The sequence below is a fragment of the Nannospalax galili genome, unplaced genomic scaffold (genome assembly GCF_000622305.1).
Source record: "Nannospalax galili isolate Female #2095 unplaced genomic scaffold, S.galili_v1.0 scaffold891, whole genome shotgun sequence".
In the NCBI taxonomy this organism is placed as follows: Eukaryota; Metazoa; Chordata; class Mammalia; order Rodentia; family Spalacidae; genus Nannospalax; species Nannospalax galili.
In genome coordinates this window covers 532,986-558,277 of record NW_008330576.1, presented here as the reverse complement: position 1 = coordinate 558,277, position 25,292 = coordinate 532,986, and the positions used below count along the sequence as shown (strand labels likewise).

Genomic DNA, 25,292 nt, shown 5'->3' with positions numbered 1-25,292 from the left:
CACTACGTTGGTCTGGGTGAAAAAGATCAGGAAGCACTATTGGTTCCCCAGGTGTCTGGGGCCCCAAGACTAGGAATGGCGCAGGGCCCAAACTAGGGGTATAGAATGGCTGGGGGGATGGAGGGTGAATGTGGCTTAGGGAGTCCCGGTGCGGAGGGCTGAGCTATAGACTTACCCCAAGAGGCCTGAGGATAGTAGTGCAGGCTAGGAGAGTTAGCCGGTGGTGCAGGCCCAGGGAAGCAGAGAGAGGTGAGCGGTGCTTCTTTTTTAACCCCTGATTTTGATAGCTCTGAAATTGCAGCATTTTACCAACAATGACTGTTATGGTTTAATTGGAAGTTCTCTCCCTTTTTTTTTCATGGTATAAAATAATAGTGTCTTGCAAATAGAGTCTGTCTGAGAACTGATAAAACAGCCAGGAACCATTTTGCTAGTATCCTATCTATAGACTAGAGCTCTGAGCTCATGGGACAGGCAGAGAAGAACAAAGCTGGTGTTTGAGTTAAAGCACAGCCGGGGAATGGGAATGGAAGAGAAGGGCCTATGTTGATGATATGTGGACTAGAAGGACACCTGGCCCCAGCACTGTGCCTGGTGGAGGGCAGATGTTCCTCCAGTGCTTACTCAGGTTTTAGTAGAATCACCAGCCAAGGAGCCAGGGTACTTTAGAAAGCTGGGCAATGCCAGATCTGGACATCAGTTCCTGGATGATGTAGTTGGACCGCACACTTCACAGCTCTTTGGCCTTTGTTCCTTTGGAGACTGCAGAAGAAAGCCAGTCTTTTCATAATCTGTAGCATCTTCTACCCTTAATAGCCTTTATTGGAAGTAACTTAAGCTCTTTTTGTGTTCTGTGATCTGCTTGTGCTAGAGCCTGAAGGAGAGAAAAGAGAATTATTTTTCTTCAGATAGTCCCAGAAGAAACAAAAAAGGCTCAAAGGTAATGATGGCACTGATTTAGAGGACTGAGGGGTTAGGAAGGGAGCAAGGGGCAGCAGGGACTGATAGACAAGACCTTAATTCTGTCACAGCCAAAAGATGGGAGATGGGTGGCCAAGGGACAATGGAATAGCATTAAAGGGAGTGGAGATTGGCAAGGCATTAAAAAGCAGGCTCTAGAGATGATAGACCTGGGCTGCTTTATTCTTTGATGAATCTCCATCACCAAGATAGTCCCCTGGTGCACAGAGAACACTCAATAAATGCCTGTTGTTGCAGTATCACCTCCCCTGCACATTCCCATCAAAATGGCTGCTCTTGGACACACATTCCCCTTCTATACTGACCCTAAGCCAACATTCCCAATGGACACCGCCTTGGCTGTTATAATCACCATCTTCCTGACTGCACTGGTCACCTTTTTCATCATCCTGCCTGGCATTCGGGGTAAGACGGTAAGAAACAAACACAGCCCTAAAGACCCCAACCACAGATAGACTTCAGCCTCAGAACAAGGGGTCCAGACTCTGTTTGCATCTAGACTCAGAGAAGAGCCTCCAGTGATGAGAAAGTCTCATCACCCCTCACACAGAGCTCCCTAGTCATTGAACCAATAGACCGAGCACCAATTATGTGCTAGACACAGACACTCAATTGACCAAGAAGCCTCAGCTGTAGAACCCCTGCCCCTCCCAAACAGTGGAAAGAGAAAGGGTGGACTTGGAAGGAGGGCTCGGCTTACTAAATCCACCCACCCTGTGACTCAGAGGCTGTTCTGGCTGCTGCGGGTGGTGACCAGCTTATTCATCGGGGCTGTGATCCTAGGTGAGTGCCAAGTGTAGCTGACTTGGGCAGCTGCCTCTGTCCCATGAAGTTCCCTTAGTGGCCTGCCTCTCTTCTCCTAGCTTCCCCACGGGGGCCACTGATTCAGGGTGGCTTCTAGACCTGTCCCTCACACTGCTCTCACCATGGCCTTATCCCCTTATTCTTACCCTTACCCTGAGACGTGTGGACCAGGGAAACCCTCCTGGATGCATGCCTTCAACCTTTCTAACATTTTTATTTGGGTCATAATGAATGGAGGCAGAAGGCCTCTGGGTACAGGAGTGGAGAAAATGGAGGCAGGCTGCTTGTGTGGCCCTGGAGAAGGGGTTGCCAGACCCCGTACTCTACCTGGCTTCAGTGATTTGGCAAGTAGGAAAAATAGATCATTTTTATTGAAGCTATCTGTATTTTCCCATTATGGTTTATGTTAATGTTTCCTCACCCAGATGCCTGAGTGCTTGTCACTGAATGGGGCAGGGATGGGTAAGCAGACCGTGAGCAAGGAAAATGTTTGATTCTGACCTATTTATTCATCCTACACCAATGGTTGGCAGACTTAGCATGACCCAGACCTGAGCTAGTGAACAAGTGTTCAATTATGGCGAGTTCAGACATGGAGCTCTTATAGCTCTCTTTCTGGCTAACCCAGTAATACCCAGACCTCCCTGAGTTCCAACTCCCCAATCCCAGCTGTGAATTTCAGTTCTGAGTGGTCTGTGGGCCAAGTCAGCACGAACACAACCTACAAAGCCTTCAGTCCTGAGTGGGTCAGCGTGGACGTGGGACTGCAGATTGGTCTTGGAGGAGTCAACATCACACTCACAGGTGAGGGCTCTGCTCTGTATCTTTGAGATGTGTATCACTCACAGGTGAGGGCTCTGCTCTGTATCTTTGAGATGTGTTTTGGTATAGTGCATAGAACTCCAGCATGCCTGACACTGCAGCTAGGAGGATGTGTGGGTGTTGAGAGGATGATGGAAAGAAAATTTCAAAGCTGTCTTCTGTCAGTTGTCAGTTCTTGACCTTCCACCAAGTGTGAGTGAGGCCCTGCCCAGGTGAGTGCCCCAATGTAGTCGTTAGGTTTCTGCTAAGCACAGCTGCCCTTTCCTCAGGGACCCCAGTGCAGCAGCTGAATGAAACCATTAACTACAATGAGGAGTTCAAATGGCACCTGGGTGAGGACTACGCAGAGGAGTATGCAAAGGCCCTGGAGAAGGGGTTGCCAGACCCCGTACTCTACCTGGCTGAAAAGTTCACCCCACGAAGCCCATGTGGCCTGTACAACCAGTACCGCTTGGCAGGTCACTATGCTTCAGCCATGCTGTGGTGAGCATGGGGATGAGACAGATCCTTTTGGTCTAGGTTCAGGAACAGATTTTCTACCCATCTCTCCTTCACCCATGTGGATATCCAGAGTGGGATGGGGTGGCATCAATCACCATGGTGTTTGGTTGGGAAGTCCATGGGCAGGAATGCTCCCTTCACATATTTCAGCCATCCTTGGCTGCCTTCACCTCTACCTGGGCCCCTCCAGCCTCTCCAGCAGGTAGAGGTGCCTGGTCCAGTCCTCACTGGGTCTTGGCTTTCCAGGGTGGCCTTCCTTTGCTGGTTGCTGACCAATGTGATGCTGTCCATGCCAGTGCTGGTTTATGGTGGCCACATGCTGCTGGCCACTGGCATCTTCCAGCTTTTGGCACTATTCTTCTTCTCCATGGCCACATCGCTAACCACACCCTGTCCCGTGCGCTTTGGCACTGCGGTGCTGCGTACTCACCATGGGCCTGCATTCTGGATCACATTGACCACAGGTGAGACTCTTCCTTAAAGATAAGGACTCAGGATGGGGGTCAGGGACCAATCATGTTGATGGGGCTGAGGATCTGCTTCTAGGAGTTGAGATGTCCTTGCCTTTCTTAGAGCCCCATCCTTCATCTCCTGGCTTTCTCCAGTGCCACTTTCTTTCCTGATAATATGCTCACATCCCTTTATCTTCTCTTCTCTGGAATGTCCCTCATTCACTGACTCCCTATACCCATCTCCTTTCTAAAATTTACCGCTGTATATCCCCCCACTTCCCCTAAACACACTTTTTTTTATTCCTAAGACTCTTGTATGCCCCTTCCTCACACAGCCATAAACAATCCATCTCACAGTTTTATTCTACCCCATTCTTTCTACACTCTCATGCTTCTCTGTGCCTCTTCCTTTTGTCCCTGTCTGTCCCTATGTTCCATCTCTCTGTCTTCTTCTCACTCTTTCCCTCTCTCCTTGTCTCTCAGCTTGGAATCTGAAAACTCAGGAGAACAGATCCATACCAGCCATATGACCACAGGTCATCCAGTCACCTCTTTGTGCTCCAGTTGTCCTGAGTCAGGGACCCAGGCCTCCCTTAGAATTGTTCTGATGTTCCTAGATGTCCTTAGGAGGGTATTGCTAGCATTAAGACGAGATACCTGTCACCTCCATCCCCAGGACTGCTTTGTATGCTGCTGGGCCTCGTCATGGCAGTGGCCCACAGGATGCAGCCTCACAGGGTAAAGACGTTCTTCAATCAGAGTGCAGAGGACCCTGTACTGGAGTGGAGTCCTGAAGAAGGGGGGCTCCTGAGCCCCCGCTATCGATCCATGGCTGAGAGTCTTGAGCCCCAGGACATTCCCCTGTCAGTAGCTTCCTATGATGCATGTTTTAAGGAGGAGCACTCCAAAGAGTTGGACTGTGCCCTCTAACATTCCTCTCCTGGTGGTCACCTGAATTTCAGTCTGTTTCAGACTTCACTGAAGCCCCTGGAAAACCACTAGAACTACCCACAAGGTGGGTTTGTGTTGTATTAGATCCCAACTCCAATCTGTAGGTGTAACAGAAAAATGAGACTCTACTTATTGAAGTCAAATAATGAACAAAAGTCCTAAGGTGCTGAAAAGATGTTGGATGTGTCCATAAACTTTGTTGCCATGGTAAGATCAAGCAGAGGTGGCCCTTATTTCTGTATTGCAGCTACCTTCCTGGATGTTTTGCCTCTTCAAGGTGTTAATCTCCCTCTCTTAACAAATGTGGGATGTGGAAAGTGGGCTGCAGTGTGATTTTCCTGTGACCCCCTCAGTGCCTCTCACTTGTTTTTTTGCAGGGCCTCTGGGCCCCTTCCTTTTCTTTTTTTGTTTCTCAGCTTGTGTGACCTCTGGGCCTGCCTTGGAAGGAGACCAACATCTCATCCCATGTCTAACATTAACCAGCTGTGTCATATTCTCTTTGTGCTCCAGTCCCCAAATAATGCTATCTAAGATTGCAGGACTTGCCAAGAACCTTAAAAAATAAAATCCCAGGGTTTATATTTTTATGCCTTGCTGACCTGTCCCTTAGCTCTCAGATACCACCTTAAATGAAGACAAGAGGGAAGCGTTAGTGAGTCAGTGCCAGAATCCTCTTCCTCCCCAGTACATTCAGTTGGGCAAGCAGGGGGAGATCTGGGCAGAAGATGACCTAACTGGTCCCAAACCTGCCACACCACGTGTGGTGGCTCTGGAAGACGCTAGCGCCTGTCGGTCCCCCCGGACCTCACTAGAGGGCACCCCTCTCCCGAAGTCTTTCTGTGTTACTCAGGTTTAGCGCTTCAGGCTGGGTTTCTCAGCACCCGGAAAAACTTAGTACTAGGCTATCCCTAGGCTAGGGAAGCCTCTCAGGCTTGTGTGTCTCCAAGAGCCGAGAGAAACCTTGGAAATTAATGGGTGGAGGAGTTTTGAAAAACAAAAGAAAAAGAAGTTTATTTACAGTTCTCCCGAGAGACTTGTTCCCTAGTGCAAGCTGGCAGTCCGAGGCGCCCATTTGTTCCGCGCGGACCTGCAACCCCTGTTCCCAGAAATGTTCTCCGTGCGCGCCAGACAGGCACTGCCTCCGGGTCTGCGAGATCCCCGGGAGAGGTAGAAGTCCGGAGATGGATTCCCGTCACAACTTAGTGGTGATACTTAAGTCTGGGGCCCCAAACTGCTTGTGCAGCGGGTTGTTGAGGATGAAGGGCGAGTTCCCGGTCCCCTGACTGCTGTAGTCCTTGATGCTCTGATCCAGAAAGGACCGTAGAGCGCTGGGCCGGGTGTAGTGGAGCGTCACCACCGCCCCTCCCAGGAGGAGGCTCAGGATGCCTACACAAGGCGGGAGGGCGGGAAGAAGCGCAGTTAGGGATCCAGGCGCTCCCGCCACTTTCTGGAGCCCATCCCCTGGAGCCTCCTACACACACAACCCCCAGGAAGACTTCTGATGTGGATTACACCATGAACCAGTTCTCATGATAACTGGAGCAAGGTACTGAATCCTTCCAAACTCTTTGCAATGGTAAGAGGGGCGTAACAGGGCCTGTCCTCGCTCTGCGAGCTACCCCGCAAGTCAACTAACACGTGGGAACTCATTTTGTAGACTGGAAACCGCACGTATACATATGTCCCCCATACATCCAAATCGCCCATATACACCCGGTCCCCACCCCAGCCACCCGGTGAGCATCTCTTGGTACTGACCGGTGGCCAGAGTGACCCAAAAGGAGGGGCCGTAGTGAGGCGTGAGCGCTGCGGAACCCAGTCGGAACTGGCAGAGCGGCACGCTGGAAACCGAGGCAAAGGCAAAGACAGCGAAGAGCGTGAAGGCGCTGGTGATCAGGAGCGCCAGGCCTCCGTAGAGCGGGGCGGGCATGGAGAGCAGCGCGTTGGAAATGATCCAGAAGCAAAACGCCACCCTGCGGGGCACCGAGGAGCCGGCGCTGAGCTGGGTTCTCTTCCCGGCACGCCAGGGTTCCCCAGTCGGGCTTGGGGAGGTGCAATGGAATCTCCGGGGAGAGCGGGCTCCTGAGCTCCGCTGTGGCTGGGACCCAGGATTCCCACTACTTATTGCAGCTCTGAAACCACTAACTCTAACACCAACCGCAACTGCGCCGGGCTGCCGCCCAGCTCGGAGGCCCCCATTCTCCCGCTCACACGCACCCTGCCCCATCACACAAACACACACACACACACACACTTTAGCTCCAGCGCTCACCACAGCGTTGCCGCGGCATAGTGGCCAGCCAGGTGGTACTGGTGGTACAGCCCGCAAGGGCTACTGGGTGTGAATTTCTCCGCCAGGTACAGCACCGGGTCCGGCAGCCCCTTCTCCAGTGCGGCCACGTACTCCTTGGTGTAGTCTTCATCCAGACGCCAGGTGAAGCGCTCATTGTAGTCAATGGTCTCATTCAGCTGCTGCACTGGTGTCCCTGCGGGGAGCGGTGGGGTCAAGGGACTGTGCAAGACCAGGGACCAGGAAACTAAACAGATTCAGAGATGGATCTAAGGGTGGGGTGAGGGGAGGGGTAGAGGTGGGTTGGGAGACGGTTGGGGAAAACACACATCCGTGGAAACCAAAACTTTTCTGAGAAGGATGTGAAAGGCCTCTAGGTACCCCTTCTCCCAACCATGGGATCTCTCAGCCCCAAGAGTCCACTTTGCCCCTCACCTCTGAGTGTGATGTTAATGCCCACCAGTCCCACGTGTAGACCGACATGGGCTTGAACACGCGCTGTACTGAAGGCTTTGTAGGAGGTGTTGGTCCACACTCCACCCACAAACCAATCTCCACTGAAGTGCACAGCTATGGGGAGATGCACACAGTAGAGTGTGGGTGAAGGTAGGAACTGCAAGAGGGACCAGCCAGTCCTGGGGCCCAATGTAATTGCACGCTAAAACCAAGCAAGTAGCTGAGGCAGGAGAATGTCTGGGCAAGTAAGCACCCTCCAGGCCAGCCTGGGCTATAAAGTGAGACTTTGTCTCAAAACAGGCAACCCACAGCTAAAGAGTTGACACTAGAAATAGGTACAAAGTGGAGAGAAGGGGAAGGAAACAAAGCTCCTTCTCATTTCCCAGGGACAGAGTGCCAGAAGCTGCTCCTTCCCTACCCCAGACCCCCCCCCCCCCCAGTTGCACGGTACACTCACCCACAATTTCTGCACCTATGAATAGACTGAGAAGAACTCTCACCAACCAGAACCAGCGCTGCAGGAACAGATAGAAGACACTCAGGTCAGGCTTGGGCATTGCCCAACCAGTCCCCAAGACCTCCTGTGACCCCCACTCCACCTCAGTTTTAGCTACATTCCTAACTGTTTATGAGTTATGTCAGTCATGCTTTTGCTTCAAATCCCTCTGAGCCACTGGCATTTCAAATACATGGCTTCAAGACCATTTCCACAGCCCTATTTCCAGATCTAGTTTGCCTGACATTCTCTGACCACCTTTACATCCCCAGCTGTCTGCACCTGTTCCTCACCCTGCCTCCTAGTTCAATCGCTGCTTGATGAGGCTCAGTGAGTCCACAAGGACCAGACAGATAGGGATCACCTCTCCCAGAAGAGGGAGGCCCCAGGGCCCAGTATCCAATTAGAGGCAGTGGAATTGCAAACATTTCTAGGTGTGCCAATTTCCCCGAACCAACAAAAACACAAAAGTACTAAAAGTCTTCTCAGTCTTGGAAAAAAAATGTACAATATAGGATGGGGGGGCATTTAAGGAAATGCCCCCAGTTTGCTAGGAGTTCAAATTCTTTGTGGAACCCTTTGAGTCTTTAGGATGCACATGCATTTCAATCCAACACAAAAGGGAAGCACAGCACTCTGTCCTGTGGTACCTGTCCCCTAGGCCAGAAGATCCTCACCCAGAAGACAAGACACAGGACAGGAGTGCTGGGGTGGTCAGGGAAAGGTGGGAGAGCCTGGCAATACATGAAACCTAGAATCCACCCCAGAATGACTGGGCTGGGTCCCACTTTCAGCAGCAGCGTCCAGAATAAAGCAGCTGGAATCCCTTTCAGGATGTCTTGGACTGGGGAGCTGTCCCTCTCCTTAGGTAGCGCTTAGCGCTGCTTATGGCGCCAGGTTTCGGAATTTGCTCCTCCTGACCCTCAGCTTCATGGTTCCTAGGGAATCTTCCAAAGTCTTATCCGTCTGGCGTTGTGGAGAGGTATGCTGTCTGTAACGCTCCCACCCTATGTACGAGCTTGTGGCACCTCCATAACAGGAGCTTCTAACATTCCCTTACCGAGTGGCCACGGATCCCAGGCAAGATGAGCAGGAAGCTGGCGGCCAAAGACAAGAATACCAGAATGACTATGATCAGCGGGACGCTGAAGCCTGCGGCATGCCTAGGCTGCGGGTAGAAAGGCAGCACGCCGTCCCACGCAGTCATCCTGCAAAAAGTTCCCGCACCGCACTGGAACAGGCAAGCTGGGATCAGACAGCCCCGCGGCTCGGTGAGGAGGCGCAGGGGCCACTGTCCTGGAGCGCTCTGGGGTTAGCCAGTGAGCGGAATTATTTCTCGGTGTGGCCAATTTCTTTCTTGGCTCCGGGGGTTCGCGCTGTGTTTCGAAGTTGCGTTTGAGACCCTCTTTTATAGGAGCGTGGGCACCTAGCAGAGGAGGTGCCCCGACCGAACAGCAGGGTCTGATCCCGATGAGATCACGCAAAGGAGGGGCGGGAAATATGCAAATAATGGAAGCTCCGCCCCCACAACAGGAGGGCAAGCCTCTGGTGCACATATTCACACCTGCAGCCGTTCTGGCGTGAGCTGACACCCGCGCAGCCCCGAGACAGAACCTAGAGAGAAGGGTGAAAGTGCATCTGAGAAGATAGGATTAGCAGGGCTAGAAGAGTGGAGTTTGGACGGGAAGCAGAGTGGAGAAACAAAGATTCCAAGAGGAAAGAAGACTTCTGAATCTGTCGAGAGCCCCAAACCAGAGGTTGGACCAGTGTTGGGGGCTGCCCCCTCCCAGCCCTCTCCCTTTATAGGCTCATTCGCCATAGATGAGTTGGGATGCCGGGTACTGAAGGGCTGGGATTGGCTCTCAGTTCGTTTGCCTCTTCCCTTTTCCCACCACCTCCTGGAGAAGCAGTATGTGAGAGATTGTGATGGAGGTACTTGGTTTGGGGATAGTCCTGGGAGACTAGGACAGTCCTGTTGGGGAGACTGACACCTGGTTGTGGTTGAAGTTAGTTCTCAGACGGGGTGAAGGGTAGACAACAGCCTCAGTACCTAGGAGCTGCCAATCCTCAGGGAAATAGTGTCAGGAAGATGCAGGACCTGAGTGATGCATCTGTGCCCCTCCTCCAGAGCCTACTGTGAGAGTGAGTCCTTCTCATAACCCCCTCCCACCTTCAGGCTGCACGGACAACATGCTCCCAGCAAGATCTGAGGCACTGGTGCTTCTGGTAGCCCTACTGGGTCTAGCAAGTAAGTATCCGGCACCTCTAGCTGAGAGAGCACACCCATTATCCCCTGGAAATATGGCAAAGAAGTGTAGACAAGTAGCACCTGGAAGCTGGAAGGGTTGGTCAATCTCCAAGGGGTTAGTGAGATGGGGGACTTCCTGGGACAGCCTCAACCCAACTTCGGAAGTATTGGAAAAAGAGCAAATTGGGAGGGCTTAGATAACCGGGGAAGGATGCTAAGGGGTCACATAGGGGCTTCCGGGAGGTTAATGCTGAAGGAAAGACTGCATCCACAGGCAGCCAGGATGCACCCTCATTGCCCTGGGAAGTGCAGCGCTATGACGGCTGGTTCAACAATCTGAGGCATCACAAGCGTGGTGCTGCTGGTACGTCCCGGGTCCTGGGCGGGTGGAGGGTACGCGATATGTAGCAGCCTGCAAGGAGAAGCGGTAGAGGGAGGAGTTGTCCCAAACTGCAGGATTGACTACACGCAACATTCTCATGTATTCCTGGGCCGGGATATCCATTCAGTAAAAGTGGAGTTGAGGGATGCGAAAGGCTAAATTTAGGACTTCAAGGAGATGGAGAGCTCTGACATACTCGGCTCCCTGTCTCCCTCAGGCTCGCGGCTGCAGCGCCTGGTACCTGCCAGTTACGCTGATGGCGTTTATCAGGCTCTGGAGGAGCCGCTGCTGCCCAACCCTCGCCTACTTAGCAACGCCGCGACCCAGGGCAGAGCAGGGCTGGCGTCCCTCCACAACCGCACAGTGCTGGGGGTCTTCTTTGGTGAGTGCAGAAAGAAGAAACCACCAGGGTGGACCTAAGGTTAGCTCAGTGCCAAGGGAGAGGACCCTGGGGTTCCACCGCAACTCAGCAGGAAAAGCATCCCGCCCAGGAAGCGTTTGTACCTTCACCTTGGAAGGATTTGGGTGTGGATGCAGGAATATTTGCTCCCGGGATATTTCATTTACCCCTTGCTCCAAGCCAAGGAGTGTCACTAGCTCTCCATAACAATTCTTAGAAACTGGGTCCCACGCCATTTTCCTTATGACCTTAAGGACTGCCCGGAAGAGGTGAAGAGTGACTTGAAGGAGCCCTTACCTAGTAAATTCTGTCGGTTTTGATTCTCATAATAACGTTATGAGTACCCAGGAGGGGATAGTACATTCTGTTTGTGTATGAGAAAATTGAGGCTCACTGGGCCAAGAACTGGGAGAGAGCGGTGTAGCTGGGGGTCGGTCTGGCTGGGCTTTTTGTCTCCTGAGAATTCTTGGAGGCATCCCTGGTCCTAAGGAGGGAAGGACAGGATAGTTTGCTCATCAATTTGCACCCCCTACCAGGCTACCACGTGCTCTCAGACCTGGTGAGTGTGGAAATGCCAGGCTGCCCGGCCGAGTACCTCAACATTTATATCCCGCGTGGGGACCCAGTGTTTGACCCTGACAAGCGCGGGAACGTGGTGTTGCCTGTCCAAAGGAGCCGCTGGGACCCCGAGACTGGAAAGAGCCCCAGCAACCCCCGGGACCTGGTAAGGCCAGGCAGGCAGCCAGGCGGGAGGGGATCTGCAGTTGAATCCCTGGAGCCCTGGGGTCCTCCAGCTGGGAAGGCTGGGCAGGGTGAGGCTCACTCCCACCCGAAGACACCTGTCTCGCCCTGGACACCTGTCTGTCCCTGGCCCCCCTGGCCTGCCCGGGATCTCTGACCCATCACCCGCACGTGTCCCCGCAGACCAACCAGGTGACAGGCTGGCTGGATGGCAGCGCCATCTATGGCTCCTCGCACTCCTGGAGCGACGCGCTGCGGAGCTTCTCTGGAGGACAGCTGGCATCCGGGCCGGATCCTGCCTTCCCGCGGGACTCACAGGACCCTCTGCTCATGTGGACCGCTCCTGACCCGGTCACCGGGCAGGGCGGGGCGCAGGGACTGTATGGTGAGGCCGCCGGGGCGGGCAGGGGGCAAGTGGACGCACCAGGCTGATTGGAGGGCGGGATGGGGGTCTAGAGTCTGGGCTCGCCTTGCTCTGGCCGCTCATCTCCTGCCCTGCGTCCCCCCGCGTGGATGCAGCCTTCGGGGCCCAGCGAGGGAACAGGGAGCCCTTCCTGCAGGCGCTGGGCCTGCTGTGGTTCCGCTACCACAACCTGTGTGCGAGGCGGCTGGCCCAGGAGCACCCGAGCTGGGGGGATGAGGAGCTGTTCCAGCATGCGCGCAAGAGGGTCATTGCCACCTACCAGGTGAGTCCTGCCCCCTGTTCCGTGCTCACCTATGTGTGATACTTGGCTACTCCGCAAAGCTTCCCCAATCTTGGACACTCCTCCAGATATTTTCAGAAGGGTCCTATTTCCCAGAGGGCCAAAGTCCAGAAAAACATGAAAAGCCCCAGCAAATGTTTAAACAGGCCACTTTGCTTGTGATTATAGTTCAGCTGCCTATCCCTCAAATCACAAGGATGTTATTTGAATCCTCCCACAGCTAGTCCTCACCTCTGCACCTAAGCCTTCCTTCTCTGCAGGCTCAGTCCAGCCTTTCCTTTCCCCTCTCTGACCCTCAGAATATTGCTCTGTATGAGTGGCTGCCCAGCTTCCTGCAGAAAACGCCCCCAGAGTATTCGGGTAAGGGGGAAGGAACTGGGGGGCACCTGGGCTGAAGAGCGTAGAGGAAAGAAAGGTGGATTATGTGATACCAGGGTGTGAGGTGGGGAGCCTGTTGTCTTTTTGCAGGGTACCACCCTTTCATGGACCCCAGCATCTCCCCAGAGTTCGTGGTGGCCTCTGAACAGTTCTTCTCCACCATGGTGCCCCCTGGTGTCTACATGAGGTGAGGAAAGGGTTGATAGGAGGGGCAAGGCACTGGGAGTAGGTGTTTGATTGGTGGTCTTGGGAGCCTGAGCCTTGTAATCCTCCACAGTTTCATTGGAAAAGGGAAGCAAACTTTGGGGTCTGAAACAAGACCCTGGGGTAGGAAGTTTGGGTCCCATAGGGAATCTCCCCAGCTCTCCTAATAGAATTTTGTGTCCAGTCTCTGAGGCACCTTCTTCCCTCTTGACACAGTGAGTCATAGAGCTCACTCTAGCCTCAATAAAAATGCACTTATTGATTCCTGCTAAGTTCAAGAAAGTTCATAGGTCATCCCTCAGTCTTGGCTAATCCTTTGGAATTGCTTACCTCACTCACCATCTTAACTTCTGGCCCAAATTCCCTCACTGTAGTTTTGGTTCCCCATTTCAGGAACTCCAGCTGTCATTTTCAGAAATTCCCAAACAAGGATTTTGGCAGCTCTCCAGCTCTCAGAGTCTGCAACAGCTACTGGATTCGGGAGGTCAGCCTGGGTCAGGGTCAGAGTGTGGTCACCTATCACTAATGCTTGGAAAAATAACAATTTTGGTTCTTGAGTCAATACTCAAGAACCAAAATTGCTTTGGTAGGGGATGAAAGGCAGAGAAAATTGTCTGGGGGAGAATTCCTCAAAAGAGTCTGGGAATATCTGGGTACAGTGGAATGTGCCTGCAGTCCCAGCTACTTGAGAAGCTGAGGCAGGAGGATTGCTTGAACCAGTCCTGGCAATACAGCAAGATCACATCTTTTAAAGGAAAGAGAAGGGAAATGAGGGAAAAGAGAATGAATCAATCTGGGATGACTAAAGGCCTTTTGTCATAAAGTGCTACAGTGGTCCAGGGTAAGAGGGACTGAGCTCTGGGGGAGGGGCCCTACAACTAACTATGAGTGTATTGTTCACTGCCAGAACCCAAATCTAAAGAGTGCCCAGGAGGTGGATCAGCTGCTGCTGGGAATGGCCTCCCAGATTTCAGAGCTGGAGGACAGGATAGTGATTGAAGACCTGAGAGGTTTGCCCAGAGGATGGAGGGTGGTCAGAGCCAGGAGACTGGAGATTCTCATGGGTTTGTCGACAGTCAGACCTAGGGTATCCATGACACAGAAACACACAGAAACACACACACACACACACACACACACACACACACACACATATATATGTAACATAGATTTCAAATAGCTATCAGAAAAAATGAACTTTGAGCATTTCCTCCTTAATTTATAGTTTTGGGTTGTTTTTATTTTAAATTGACTATGCCTGAATATGAGGGATATGGGAGCAGTCTCATAACCTCTTTGGTGCTTACTTAGGTCTTAGGTTTTGTTTTTGTTTTAAAGTTGGGGAGGCACAGGGAAGGGAATTTTCTGTTTGGTCTCAAGAATCATCTGAGTCTTAGAAGAGCTTGCCAGAAAAATTGCCCCTGCTCACACACACATGACAACATTGGTTCCATACCACAACAAGGTCTATATGGGCACTGGTGTCATGGAGAGCTGGGGACTAGGGCTGGGAGAGTACTAGACAGATGTAAGCCTACAAGGCAAAGAAGGGTTAAAATAACTGATCTCAATCTGGTCTTTCCTCAGATTATTGGCCTGGCCCAGACAAATTCTCCCGCACAGACTATGTGGCCAACAGCATCCAACGTGGCCGCGATCTGGGGCTGCCCAGCTATAGCCAGGCTCTGATGGCCTTGGGACTGGAGCCCCCAAAGAACTGGAGTGATCTCAACCCCACAGTAGACCCCAAGGTCAGGAATATTAATGATAATACTGGAAGCTTGGGGCTGGGGAGATGGCTCAGTTAGTAAGGTGCTTGCTGAATAGGCATGAGGATCTGAATTTTTATCCCAGCACTGTGGTAGGGGTAGGGGTGGGGCAGAAGCAGGAGGATCCCTGAACCTAAACTGGCCAGCCAGTTTAGCCAAATCAGTAATATCCAGGTTCAGTGAGAGACCCTGTCTCAAAAAATAAGGTGGAGAGCAATTGAGGAAGACACCTGATATCAACCTCTAGTCTCCAAATGTACGCATACTCACATGTATACACCCACATGCACTCACAAGTACACATGTACACATACACACACATTATAAAGGCAACTAAAGCTTTCCTGTGGCAACACTGTTCCAAATCTTTTACATATGTTCTTATTTACATAACGCTATAAGGCAGTTACTCTCAGTGTTCCAGTGTTACTGATGATACTGTTGATGAGTCCACACACACACTTGTTACTTCCATGGTGTCCCAGGTGCTGGAAGCCACAGCTGCTCTGTACAGCCAAGACCTGTCCCGGCTAGAGCTACTCCTGGGTGGACTCCTGGAAAGTCATGGGGACCCTGGACCTCTGTTCAGCACCATCGTCCTTGACCAGTTTGTGCGCCTCCGGGATGGTGACCGATACTGGTTTGAGAACACCAGGAATGGGTAAGGCTTGCCTCAGACTCCACCTTGGTCTGGGCCCCAAGGTTTGCTTGTTGCAGACAGTCCCTACAGGCTGCGATTCCCTTCCTACACTTTCTGGGCATCTTTTCTTATGTGAGTTCTGAGACCTGGGATCACTGGAGGAAGGATCCCCTTCCCATCCCAACAACTCTTACCTTTTCCCAACTAAGGTTGTTCTCCAAGGAGGAGATTGCAGAAATCAGAAAGACCACCTTGCGAGATGTGCTGATAGCTGTCTCTAATGTGGACCCCAGTACCTTGCAGCCCAATGTCTTTTTCTGGCAAGAAGGCAAGTGGCCTGAGAGAACACAAGTGATAGTGTGGGGCAGAATCATGTGATGCTGTCCAGGGAGCCAGGTGCCTTCTGTGTTGGGCTGCAAAGTCTATAGTAGGCTGGTCCCTGCAATACAGACAGGCATGCAGGCTATACCTTGCAGTCAAGCTGGGGTGGATGTTGAAAAATGGGACATGGATGGGGACTTTTGAGGGGAACTAGTAGGCCTGGGAAGAGTAAGGATACTTGGTCCTTACTAGGATAGCAACTGAGGCTTGTCCAAGGAATGGGACTCTTAGTCTTTGAGGTCTTCTGTGCTCTGTCCCTCAGGTGCACCCTGCCCACAGCCCCAGCAGCTTACAACTGAAGGCTTGCCCCACTGTGTGCCCCTTATGGTGACTGATTACTTCGAGGGCAGTGGTGCTGGCTACGGCATAGTCATTGTGGCGCTCTGTTGCTTTCCATTAGGTGAGCTCTTTACCCACCCTTCCTATCTCTTCTTCTGGCCCCCTCCACTCCACAGACTGGCCCAGCCCCTCATTACCTGCTTGGCCTTCAGGGCTAGCTCTTTTGTTTGGTTTGAGCCAGGCTCAGGGGGTCTTGGGGGAAGAAGCAGCAGCAGCTAAAACCTCAAAAAAAAAAAAAAAAGGTATTCTTTCCCTCCCACTTGTCTGTTCTGGTCCCCTTCAGCAAGTCTGGTTGTTGCTGGGATGGTGGCTCATTTCCGGAACCGAGAGCGCAAGAAGCTACTAAAGAAAGAAAAAGAGAGTATGAAGAAGGAAACAGTCAAAGAAGGAATGGCAGGTGAGATGGAGTTAAGGGAAGGGAAGACAGAAGAGAATCTGGTGCCTGAGAGAAAGAATCAAGTTACTGAGTGGAATGGGGAGAATGCCATCTAGGAGTGCCTACTTAGATGAGAGAATGATATGGGTTTAAGGGTCTCTGCCAAGTAACCATGCACAACTGTTCCTGCCCCAGCAATGGAGTGGCCAGGCCCCAAGGAAAGGAGCTATCCCATCAGCATTCAGCTGCTCCCAGACAGGTGCCTGCAGGTCCTGGACAGACATCTCACTGTGCTCCGTACCATCCAGTTGCGGCCCCCACAGCAAGTTAACCTCATTCTGTCCAGCAACCGGGGACGCTGCACCCTGCTGCTCAAGATCCCCAAGGAATATGACCTGGTACGGCTCATCCTGCCTCTGTGTGGGCTGTTTTCATACACTTATCTTCTCATAAATGAGCCATCTCAGACCACTACAGAGCTCACCTTGAAGACTGATGCTGGGGAGGGAGGGTCCTGTCAGGAGCTCCCAAACTCACTGGATTCCCTGAGGTCACTCACCTGGCTCCAGCCTGGATGAGCAGGGAAGAGCTTTTTCTCTTCTTCCCTCAACCTGAGGTTCTCTGAAGTGGAGCTGGACTGGAAGATTCAGCTTCAGGCATGATGGGGCCTTCCTCCCAGGTGCTGCTGTTTAACTCTGAAGAAGAACGGGACTCCTTTGTGCAGCAGCTGCAGGACCTCTGTGTATGCTGGACTCTGAGCTTCCACGTGTCTGAGATGAGCGAGAGTGAGCTATTTAGGAAGGCTGTGACCAAGCAGCAGCGGGCATGCATCCTGGAGATCTTCTTCAGACACCTTTTTTCTCAGGTGACATGACTTGAATCTGGCATAGGGGATGGGGCCAATCTGGACTGGATAAGTCCCCATGTGGGTGAAATAAGGTTTCACCCTGTAGGCTAGAGACAGATAGCCTTGGTTGGGTCCTGGTTGTGCCATTTCCTAGTTACACAATCTTAGGCAAGTCACATAATCTTGGCTCTGTATCCGCATTTCCTTAGCTATAGTGATTAAAACTGCGCCCATGCCATTGCATTGCTGAGAGGATCCAGTGAGCCAGTCTACATGCTGGATGTTCCTTCTGAACCAGCAGCATCAACTCACTTGGGAACTTGTTAGAAATTCTCCTCCCCAGAGAGATTGAAGGAGGAACTGGGGGTGGGGCAGAAATCTGCATTTTAACAAACCTTTCCAGAAAATGCCAATGCAATGATGCAGATGCAGGTTCAAGTTTTAAAACACTGTTTTATGTAGAGTGCTTAGCCCCAGTGCATGGTGCATTGTGGGTGTTGAACAAATGGCAGTAAAGTGTGAGTCTTAAATTCTTTGTTCATGGACAGAGATCAAATTCTAGGGACATGGCAATACTCTGCACCGGCATGAGCATATAGGCCCAGCCTTTCCCACTTGTCTATTGTGTCTATGGCCTGTATCTTCTCCCAATACAAGTTCTTTCTCTTTGCATTCTCCAACTTTTCCCTACCCCCACCCTTTTACTTTCCCCCTTTCCTCCCCAACCAGTACCACTCCTACTGTGTAATGCTTGGGTACAGAGAGAAATGGAAGATTTGGGGAGATTCAATTGACACCAACTATAGGAGAGTAGAGGTGCAGGTCAATCCATCTAAGCAGCAGGAACAGGGCTTTCTGAACTATACTTTGGGAAGACAGAAGTTACTGAACTCCTTCCATCCCAGACCTCATCTTCTTCTCTCCCTCCCTCGGTGGCTGCTCAAGTATAGGTGCTGGACATCAACCAGGCAGATGCAGGAACCCTGCCCCTGGACTCATCCCAGAAGGTGTGGGAGGCCCTGACCTGTGAACTGAGCCGGGCTGAGTTTGCTGAGTCCCTGGGCCTCAAGCCCCAGGACATGTTTGTGGAGTCTATGTTCTCTCTGGCCGACAAAGATGGCAATGGCTACCTGTCCTTCCGGGAGTTCCTGGACATCCTGGTGGTCTTCATGAAAGGTAGGGGCAGGGGCTGGCAGAACATTTGAAGAACCAGGGGTCTGTTAACACGGAAGCAGCCTGCATCCTCCTTTCTCTCCAGGTTCCCCAGAGGATAAGTCCCACCTGATGTTCACCATGTATGACCTGGATGGGAATGGTTTCCTCTCCAAGGATGAATTCTTCACCATGATGCGGTATACAGTGGGCCCTTCCAATGCTGAAATGTCTTGCTGTTCTAGACAGGAAAGTAGGTCAGGTCAGAAGAGGGAAGGCAAGGTGGTTAGGTGGCCATCCATATTGAATGGTGCATACTCAGCATCCTGGACTTCAGGACATCCAGCTTCAAAAGGCTACCTATGTAAGCCCCTGCCTCTAATAGGGTCTGTATCTGCACTATCAAAAGCATCCAGAAAATTACATTCATTTTAAAATGACAAAAAAAGGCCAGCTGCAAGCATCATCAGCTTTTCATTCCTGAAGACAGTACCTCAGCAACAAGCCCCCTTCAGCACCACAAGGACATATCTCTCCTCATTCCTTCTTGAATCTGTATCTTCCATGTTGAGATCGGCACACAAGCATCTGATACATAGTTCACTGAATAAGATAAAGCAAAACAAGTGAGCAAATGAGTAAACATACTGAGAAGAGCAAACCAGATTCTTTAATGTGCCTATCCTTTTATAATGTCCCATTGCTTTAAACATTCCCTTTACCTGCTGCATCCCTCTTATCATCCATATGCCCTAACTGGGCATAGATGTCTAGAGGGACAAAGCTAACTGCAGCACGTGCCTCACTGACACATCACAGGCTCTAGGAAATCTGGGAGGAGGTCCCCATTACCAATGACTGAGCTCCTACTTTCTCATCCTGTAATAAAATGTCGGGGGGAGGGTCTTGCTTTGCTTCTGCAGTATGAGGCTTTTTAATATGATGGTAGTGCTTCTTTTGCTTTGTAGACCCAGGCCTTCTTCTACTGGACTTGTACACACTTGCTTTTGTCCTAAAGTACAATCTAAGAAGAGCTGCCACTGCAGCTGTCACTGTGTATGCCATCAGATTGGATGGCGGTATAGTGCCCCGAGAGTACTGGCACAAGGAGACAGCTGCTATTGCAGCTATATACCTTCCCACACTCTGGTATCTTTAGTGAAGGTGGGATCCCAAGGGTGGTAATGGGGAGCTTCCACAGCAGAGAGTAGTCAGAGAGCCCATCACAAGAGAGGGCCATGTCAGACCCTGGGCCTGTCTCTGCACCAAGTTATTCATTCCCACGTGTAGTTGTATTCATTCCTTGTTCTGAGGGCTGCTTTCCCTAACTGGTCAAGGTCAGTTTTGAGTCTGTCTTTGGAGCCTGTGGCCACCACCCCACCCATCTTAGTATTACCTTGAGGCTGTATGAACACCTTCTCAGTGCCATTTCCCAGCATTGGTAACCACATTAGGCAATCTGGAGCTTACCCCACCCTATACCTGCCCAAGCCTGACCTTTCCAGATGATAGCTGCCCTATCTCTGCCCTCTCCTGATCCTAGGTCCTTTATTGAGATCTCCAACAACTGCCTGTCCAAGGCCCAGCTGACTGAGGTGGTGGAGTCTATGTTCCGGGAGTCAGGCTTCCAGGACAAGGAGGAGCTGACGTGGGAAGACTTCCATTTCATGCTGCGGGACCACAACAGCGATCTCCAGTTCACAAAGCTGTGTGTCAAAGGTGGATCTGGAGGTATGTGAATATGTAAAAAACACTTAGAATCGAGAGAGAGAGAGAGAGAGAGAGAGAGAGAGAGAGAGAGAGAGAATCTTCAAAAATCTTCAAAATTGAGTTCCTGGGGGGCTGGAGAGATGGCTCAGTGGTTAAGAACACTGTTCTTGCAGAAGACCCAGATTCTAATCCCAGAACCCACATGGCAGCTAACAACTGTCTGTAACTCCAGTTCCAGGGGATCCAACAGCCTCTCTGTCCTCCGTGGGCATTGCATGACACAAGCACACTTACCTACATGCAGGCATAACACTCATACACATAAAATAAAAAAATAATAAATAAAATATTTAAAAAATCGAGTTCCTGATGGATGTGACTTAATCCTTTGTGCCTAGTACTGAATTAAGTACCAGTATTCAGGGGCAAGTTGTATATTGCATAAAGTTGCTTACTGAGGCCAACAGCAAGCTGAAATTTACTCTACACACTGCCCAAAGCCATGGGCTTTGGTCTGGGGTGTATCTGGCAAGAGGAGGGGGCCCTGTTTTCTTTGCATAAAAGACACACAGAGGGTGTCCAGAGGGTGGCCCCTTTCTCACTGTGTACAGTGGCCCCTGTGTACAGTGGGCACTCAGTGTGGGCAGGGAGAAAAATTGGACTGAAGCCAGAGATCTGGCTGTGACTAGGTCATCAACAAGTGGCCAGGCAGCCTTTCCAGGCCTGGAAGAAGACACTCTGCCCTTCTGAGAAAGCCAAGCCAGCCTCTTGTTCTTCCTTTCAGGTGTTGGGGACATCTTTAAGCAAAGCAGTGGCTGTAGAGTGTCATTCATCACTCGGACTCCTGGGAACCGGTGTGTAGTGATTGGGTGGTATCCTTGGCTCGGTTCCCTGCAGAGAAAAAGCAAAGCTAGTTGATCAGTTCTCGAGGTCAGATATTTGCCCTCTGAGAGTAGCTCTTATCACAAGGTCATTTTCAGCCCAAATTCAGCCTCCCACAGCTCATGCTGCTCAGGAGCTTTCTCTCTCTCTGTCTCTCTCTCTCTCTGTCTCTGTCTCTCTCTGTCTCTGTCTCTCTCTGTCTCTCTCTCTCTCTCTCTCTCTCTCTCTCTCTCTCTCTCTCGCATTGTAGGCCAGAGTCATTCTAAAAGACAGATGAACAGATTGGAGTTTCTCATTCCACCTGGCCCTAGAATCCTTCCCTTGCCTCAACCCTGAATTTTGATTTAGCAATTCTTCTGGCTACAAAGATCAGGGGTAAACAGACTGCATTTTCTTTCTCTCAGCTGCTGCCCTCAGGAACTGGCACTCCCCAGTTTGGAAGCCCCAGAGCTGGGAGGTTCTGGCCTAAAGAAGAGGTTTGGCAAAAAGTGAGTGTTTCCTAGATCTGAGAGTCCAAAGAGGCTTGGAGAGAAGACAGGGTCCCTGGGCATTGATACACCATCCCAAGTCTCCTTCCATTTGTCCCTGGCCCACTGTGGGGCTATAGTTTCAAATGGTTTCTTCCTGTCTCAGCCTCTACACTCTTCAGGTGAGAGGCCTGGCTCAAAGCACCACCACCATGGTAGTAAGAGGTCTCTTAGCCCCTGCCACCTTGGGTACAGGAGTAGGCCAGTGTAGCAAGGGAGGAGGGAAGGATAGAACAGAAAGAAGAAAGAGGAGGAAGAGTGTGGGGAGATAGAAGAGGGGGAGGCTGGAACAGGTAAGGAAGGGGTAAAGGGGGAGTGGAAGGCTGGCCGTTTTCTATCCTCTGTTATGGCTCATCTGACTCCTGCAAGGTCACCAGTTCTCTGTTCATGGGTGGCACTGGGGAAGACCAAGGAGTCACTTCCTCACAGGTGCCCTGTCTCCCATTGCTTCAGGGCAGTGGGGCCCCCTCCCCGGTTGTACACAGAAGCTCTACAGGAGAAGATGCAGCGCGGCTTCTTGGCCCAGAAGCTACAGCAGTTCAAGCGCTTCGTGGAGAACTACCGGCGCCACATCGTGTGTGTCACAATCTTCTCAGCCATCTGTGTGGGCCTGTTTGCAGACCGTGCCTATTGTAAGAGCTCCAGCCTGTGAGCAGTGGGCAGGGAGTATGCTGTACCTCAGGGAGGAGCAAAAAGCCCTCTGGTTGTCCTTCCCAGTTCCTGGTGTCTGAATGGCAGAGCCCAGGCATTCTGACTCAAGCTCAGGATCCTGCCTCTTGTGCCATGCTGATCTGCCTCAACTTTGGCCCCAGACTATGGCTTTGCCTCACCACCTACGGACATTGAAGAGACGACCTATGTGGGCATCATCCTGTCACGGGGAACAGCAGCCAGCATCTCCTTCATGTTCTCCTATATCCTGCTCACCATGTGCCGCAACCTCATCACCTTCCTGAGGGAGACCTTCCTCAACCGCTACATTCCCTTCGATGCAGCAGTAGACTTCCATCGCTGGATTGCTATGGCTGCAGTTCTCCTGGCTAGTATGTGGCTCCTGGCTTTTTTCCATCTTCAGTCCCCTGGGTCTTGCTATGGGGGAAGTGATGAGGAGGCTGGAACTCCTTATGACTCTGAGTGCCTCCTCTTTCCCTCCAGACTAGAGGTAGAGTTGGCCCTGTTGGCATCTCTGACATGTTGTCTCTTTCAGTTCTCCACAGTGCTGGCCATGTGGTCAATTTCTACATCTTCTCAGTCAGTCCCCTCAGCCTGATGGCCTGTGTCTTCCCCAACGTCTTTGTGAATGATGGGTCAGTTCAGGGGAGAGTGCTCCCGATCCCTTGGGTGGGCCTAAGGGCATAGTAGTAAATAAATAGATGGGTATAGAAGCACAGTTAAAGCTATCCCTCTTAGGGGAAGCTGAAAGGTGACCTCTTTCCCCTCAGGAAGGAAACTGGCTGTGGTTGGTCAGGAAAGGTGCTTGGGAGATGAAATAAGAAACTCTTTCCCATGTGTATCCGGCACACAGTTTACTATCTCAACTTGCTATCTACTCACTGGGCAAATATTTACAGACTATGTCCAGGTGTTCCATTCAGGTGCCAGAGAGCAGGGTGTCCAGATAGAAGCAGTTCTTTAACAGATACCATTTGCTATGCACCCAGTATTGCTAGGGATAGAGGGACAAGTCCCTGCTCTCAAGGATCCCTGCTCTCATTATTTTGTGAAACATTTAATGACCCAAGTAATCCAAGAAGCGTCAACTGCAGGAAGAGAATTTAAGATAGAACAGGAGGAAAGACTGCTGAGGGTGCAGAGGGTAGAATCATGGGGTGCTGGACACCATGTTCCTGGGAAGGATCCCTTGGCTGACTTGGTAGAGACCTAGTCATGTAGGCAGTCAGGGGCAGAGTTGGGCTGCAGTGTATGGTGGTGGAGCCCCATCTGCCCTAGCCAGAAGCTCACTGTGCCTTTACCCCACAGGTCTAAGCTTCCCCAGAAATACTACTGGTGGTTCTTTGAGACAATTCCAGGTAGGAAGTAAAGCTGTATGTGGGATATGAGGGTTCTATCTGAAGACCTCTTCTTTGGTCTCCCTTCTCTGAATATACACAGTGATCTATGATAGTCATAACTTCCTTTTCTAGCCTGCTGGATGAGGCCCAGCTCCAGCCTCTCCATATAAGCTATTCTGGGGCCCTGAAGGGATGAAGGTAGAAGTTGGGTAGAATGGGGATGTCTCTTATATTTTCAGCCCAGAATGAGATGCTGAGGCTACCCACTGACCCTATCTTCCTACCCTCAGGTATGACAGGAGTTCTCCTGCTCCTGGTCCTGGCCATCATGTACGTCTTCGCCTCCCATCACTTCCGCCGTCACAGCTTCCGGGGCTTCTGGCTGACCCACCACCTCTATGTTGTGCTTTATGCCCTGGTGAGGGCCTTCTTGGGCTGGGTTGGACCTTGAAGGAGGATACTTGGGATAGGGGTGGGGAGAGGAAAGGATGGAGAATGGAGAATTAGACCCAAGATCTCAGACTGAGATCCTGAGATCTGAGACCACACTGCAGTATAGACCAGCTCCACCTAGCAAGACCAGGCCCGGCGCCTGAGCCGAACATGCCTGACAAAAGGGAACAAGGTAGTGCCCGATTGGGCCATACTATACTAACTGGCCATGTCTTTAGCTCATCATCCACGGCAGCTTTGCCCTCATCCAACTTCCCAGTTTCCACATCTACTTCCTGGTCCCAGCAATTATCTATGGAGGGGACAAACTGGTGAGCTTGAGCCGGAAGAAGGTGGAGATCAGTGTGGTGAAGGCTGAGCTGCTGCCTTCAGGTAAGGCCTGGTCTGACATGTAGGAGCACCAGTGGGCTCCTCAGACATGATGGAAGCTTGCCATGGTTCTTGACCCCATTCTCTGACACCCTCTTGGAGGATTCCTGAAAACTTCCTGGTAGAAATAGCACCCTAAGAAGGACTGTGCTTAGTTCCCAGGAGACTGGCAGATAGGCTGGAGAAATGGTTAAGAGCATATACATACTGCTCTTGCAGTGATTAAGAGCATATACATACTACTCTTAAGTGGTTAAGAGCATATACATACTACTCTTGCAGAGGACCAGAGTTCAGTTCCCAGCACTGTGTTGGGCAGCTCACAACCACCTGTAACTCCAGTTCCAGGACTGATGCCTTCTTCTATCTGCCTTGGGCATCATCTCTCACACATTCACAAACTCACACACAAACACATAATTAAAAATAAAAGAAACCAGGCCAGGTGTGGTGGCACATGCCTTTAATTCCAGCACTCCAGAGGCAGAGGCAGGCAGATCTCTGTGAGTTCAAGGCCAACCTGGTCTACATAGTGACTCTGGGACAGCTGGGGCTACAGAGAGACCAAAAATTATTTAGTTTTATTATTTTAAAATTTTAAGTGTATGAGTGTTTTGCCTGCATGTATGTAAGTGTACTGCATCCATGCAATGCCCAAGGAGGCCAGAAGAGGGTGTCAGAACCTCTGGAACTGGAGTTATGGATGGTTGTTAGCTGCTGTGTGGGTGCTGGGAACTGAACCCAGGTACTCTACAAGAGCAGCCAGTGCTCTTAAACACTGAACTATCTCTCCACTTCCCTCCCAAAATAAAATAAATATTTTTAAAAATTTTATTTATTATAGGACAGGTTTGGTGGCACACACCTTTAATCCCAGCACTCAGGGGATACAGAGGCAGGCAGATCTCTCTGAGATCAAGGCCAACCTAGTCTACATGGTGAGTTCCAGGCCAGCTACAGAGAGACCCTGTCTTAACCAGCCCCCCCAAAAAATTGATAGAAGAGCACATTTTAAGTCTCACCCC

At 51.2% G+C, this 25,292-nt stretch overlaps 3 protein-coding genes across 7 annotated transcripts in view; 2 read left to right on the top strand and 1 right to left on the bottom strand.

The window, feature by feature from the left end:
• The window catches only part of Duoxa1 (dual oxidase maturation factor 1), a 17,608-nt gene extending 12,530 nt beyond the window's left edge, over positions 1–5,078 (top strand). For 2 of the 5 annotated variants that reach the window (XM_029554152.1, XM_029554154.1), the window contains exons 3-8: positions 1,219–1,394; positions 1,707–1,764; positions 2,455–2,589; positions 2,877–3,090; positions 3,355–3,572; positions 4,237–5,078. In XM_029554152.1, the coding sequence (XP_029410012.1) occupies positions 1,248–1,394; positions 1,707–1,764; positions 2,455–2,589; positions 2,877–3,090; positions 3,355–3,572; positions 4,237–4,490 (1,026 nt within the window). In that variant the 5' untranslated portion in view covers positions 1,219–1,247 and the 3' untranslated portion in view covers positions 4,491–5,078. Of the gene's footprint in view, positions 1–871; positions 941–1,218; positions 1,395–1,706; positions 1,765–2,454; positions 2,590–2,876; positions 3,091–3,354; positions 3,573–4,236 lie in introns of all 5 variants that reach the window. The other 3 variants (XM_017802284.2, XM_029554160.1, XM_029554162.1) reach the window with 3 other exon arrangements.
• Positions 5,079–5,665: 587 nt separating this feature from the next.
• Positions 5,666–8,960, bottom strand: Duoxa2 (dual oxidase maturation factor 2). Its single transcript, XM_008849488.2, has 6 exons — positions 8,814–8,960; positions 7,715–7,772; positions 7,237–7,371; positions 6,784–6,997; positions 6,270–6,484; positions 5,666–5,897 (listed from the first exon to the last, which is right to left on the bottom strand). Exons 1-6 carry the CDS (start codon positions 8,958–8,960, stop codon positions 5,704–5,706), a joined length of 963 nt encoding a protein of 320 aa, XP_008847710.1. The 3' UTR covers positions 5,666–5,703.
• A 983-nt stretch (positions 8,961–9,943) lies between these two features.
• Positions 9,944–25,292, top strand: part of Duox2 (dual oxidase 2) — an 18,326-nt gene continuing 2,977 nt past the window's right edge. Inside the window, exons 1-28 of the mRNA XM_008849185.2 lie at positions 9,944–9,992; positions 10,258–10,365; positions 10,601–10,765; positions 11,320–11,507; positions 11,708–11,909; positions 12,044–12,210; positions 12,528–12,588; positions 12,697–12,793; positions 13,204–13,294; positions 13,718–13,820; positions 14,398–14,561; positions 15,065–15,240; positions 15,429–15,547; positions 15,863–16,000; positions 16,223–16,336; positions 16,511–16,713; positions 16,995–17,180; positions 18,113–18,338; positions 18,421–18,514; positions 19,858–20,049; positions 20,789–20,878; positions 21,311–21,394; positions 21,887–22,065; positions 22,246–22,476; positions 22,641–22,740; positions 23,414–23,463; positions 23,736–23,863; positions 24,117–24,270. Coding sequence (XP_008847407.1) covers positions 9,944–9,992; positions 10,258–10,365; positions 10,601–10,765; positions 11,320–11,507; positions 11,708–11,909; positions 12,044–12,210; positions 12,528–12,588; positions 12,697–12,793; positions 13,204–13,294; positions 13,718–13,820; positions 14,398–14,561; positions 15,065–15,240; positions 15,429–15,547; positions 15,863–16,000; positions 16,223–16,336; positions 16,511–16,713; positions 16,995–17,180; positions 18,113–18,338; positions 18,421–18,514; positions 19,858–20,049; positions 20,789–20,878; positions 21,311–21,394; positions 21,887–22,065; positions 22,246–22,476; positions 22,641–22,740; positions 23,414–23,463; positions 23,736–23,863; positions 24,117–24,270 — 3,859 coding nt within the window. The remainder of the gene's footprint in view (positions 9,993–10,257; positions 10,366–10,600; positions 10,766–11,319; positions 11,508–11,707; positions 11,910–12,043; positions 12,211–12,527; positions 12,589–12,696; positions 12,794–13,203; positions 13,295–13,717; positions 13,821–14,397; positions 14,562–15,064; positions 15,241–15,428; positions 15,548–15,862; positions 16,001–16,222; positions 16,337–16,510; positions 16,714–16,994; positions 17,181–18,112; positions 18,339–18,420; positions 18,515–19,857; positions 20,050–20,788; positions 20,879–21,310; positions 21,395–21,886; positions 22,066–22,245; positions 22,477–22,640; positions 22,741–23,413; positions 23,464–23,735; positions 23,864–24,116; positions 24,271–25,292) is intronic.

Coding starts and splice junctions, on each gene's coding strand:
- Duoxa2 (XM_008849488.2), bottom strand. CDS start 8,960: ATGACTGCGTGGGACGGCGTGCTGCCTTTCTACCCGCAGCCTAGGCAT. Junction 7,773..8,813: donor CTGGGATCCGTGGCCACTCG/GTAAGGGAATGT, acceptor CTGTTCCTGCAG/CGCTGGTTCTGGTTGGTGAG. Junction 6,998..7,236: donor CATTAACATCACACTCAGAG/GTGAGGGGCAAA, acceptor CGCTCCCCGCAG/GGACACCAGTGCAGCAGCTG.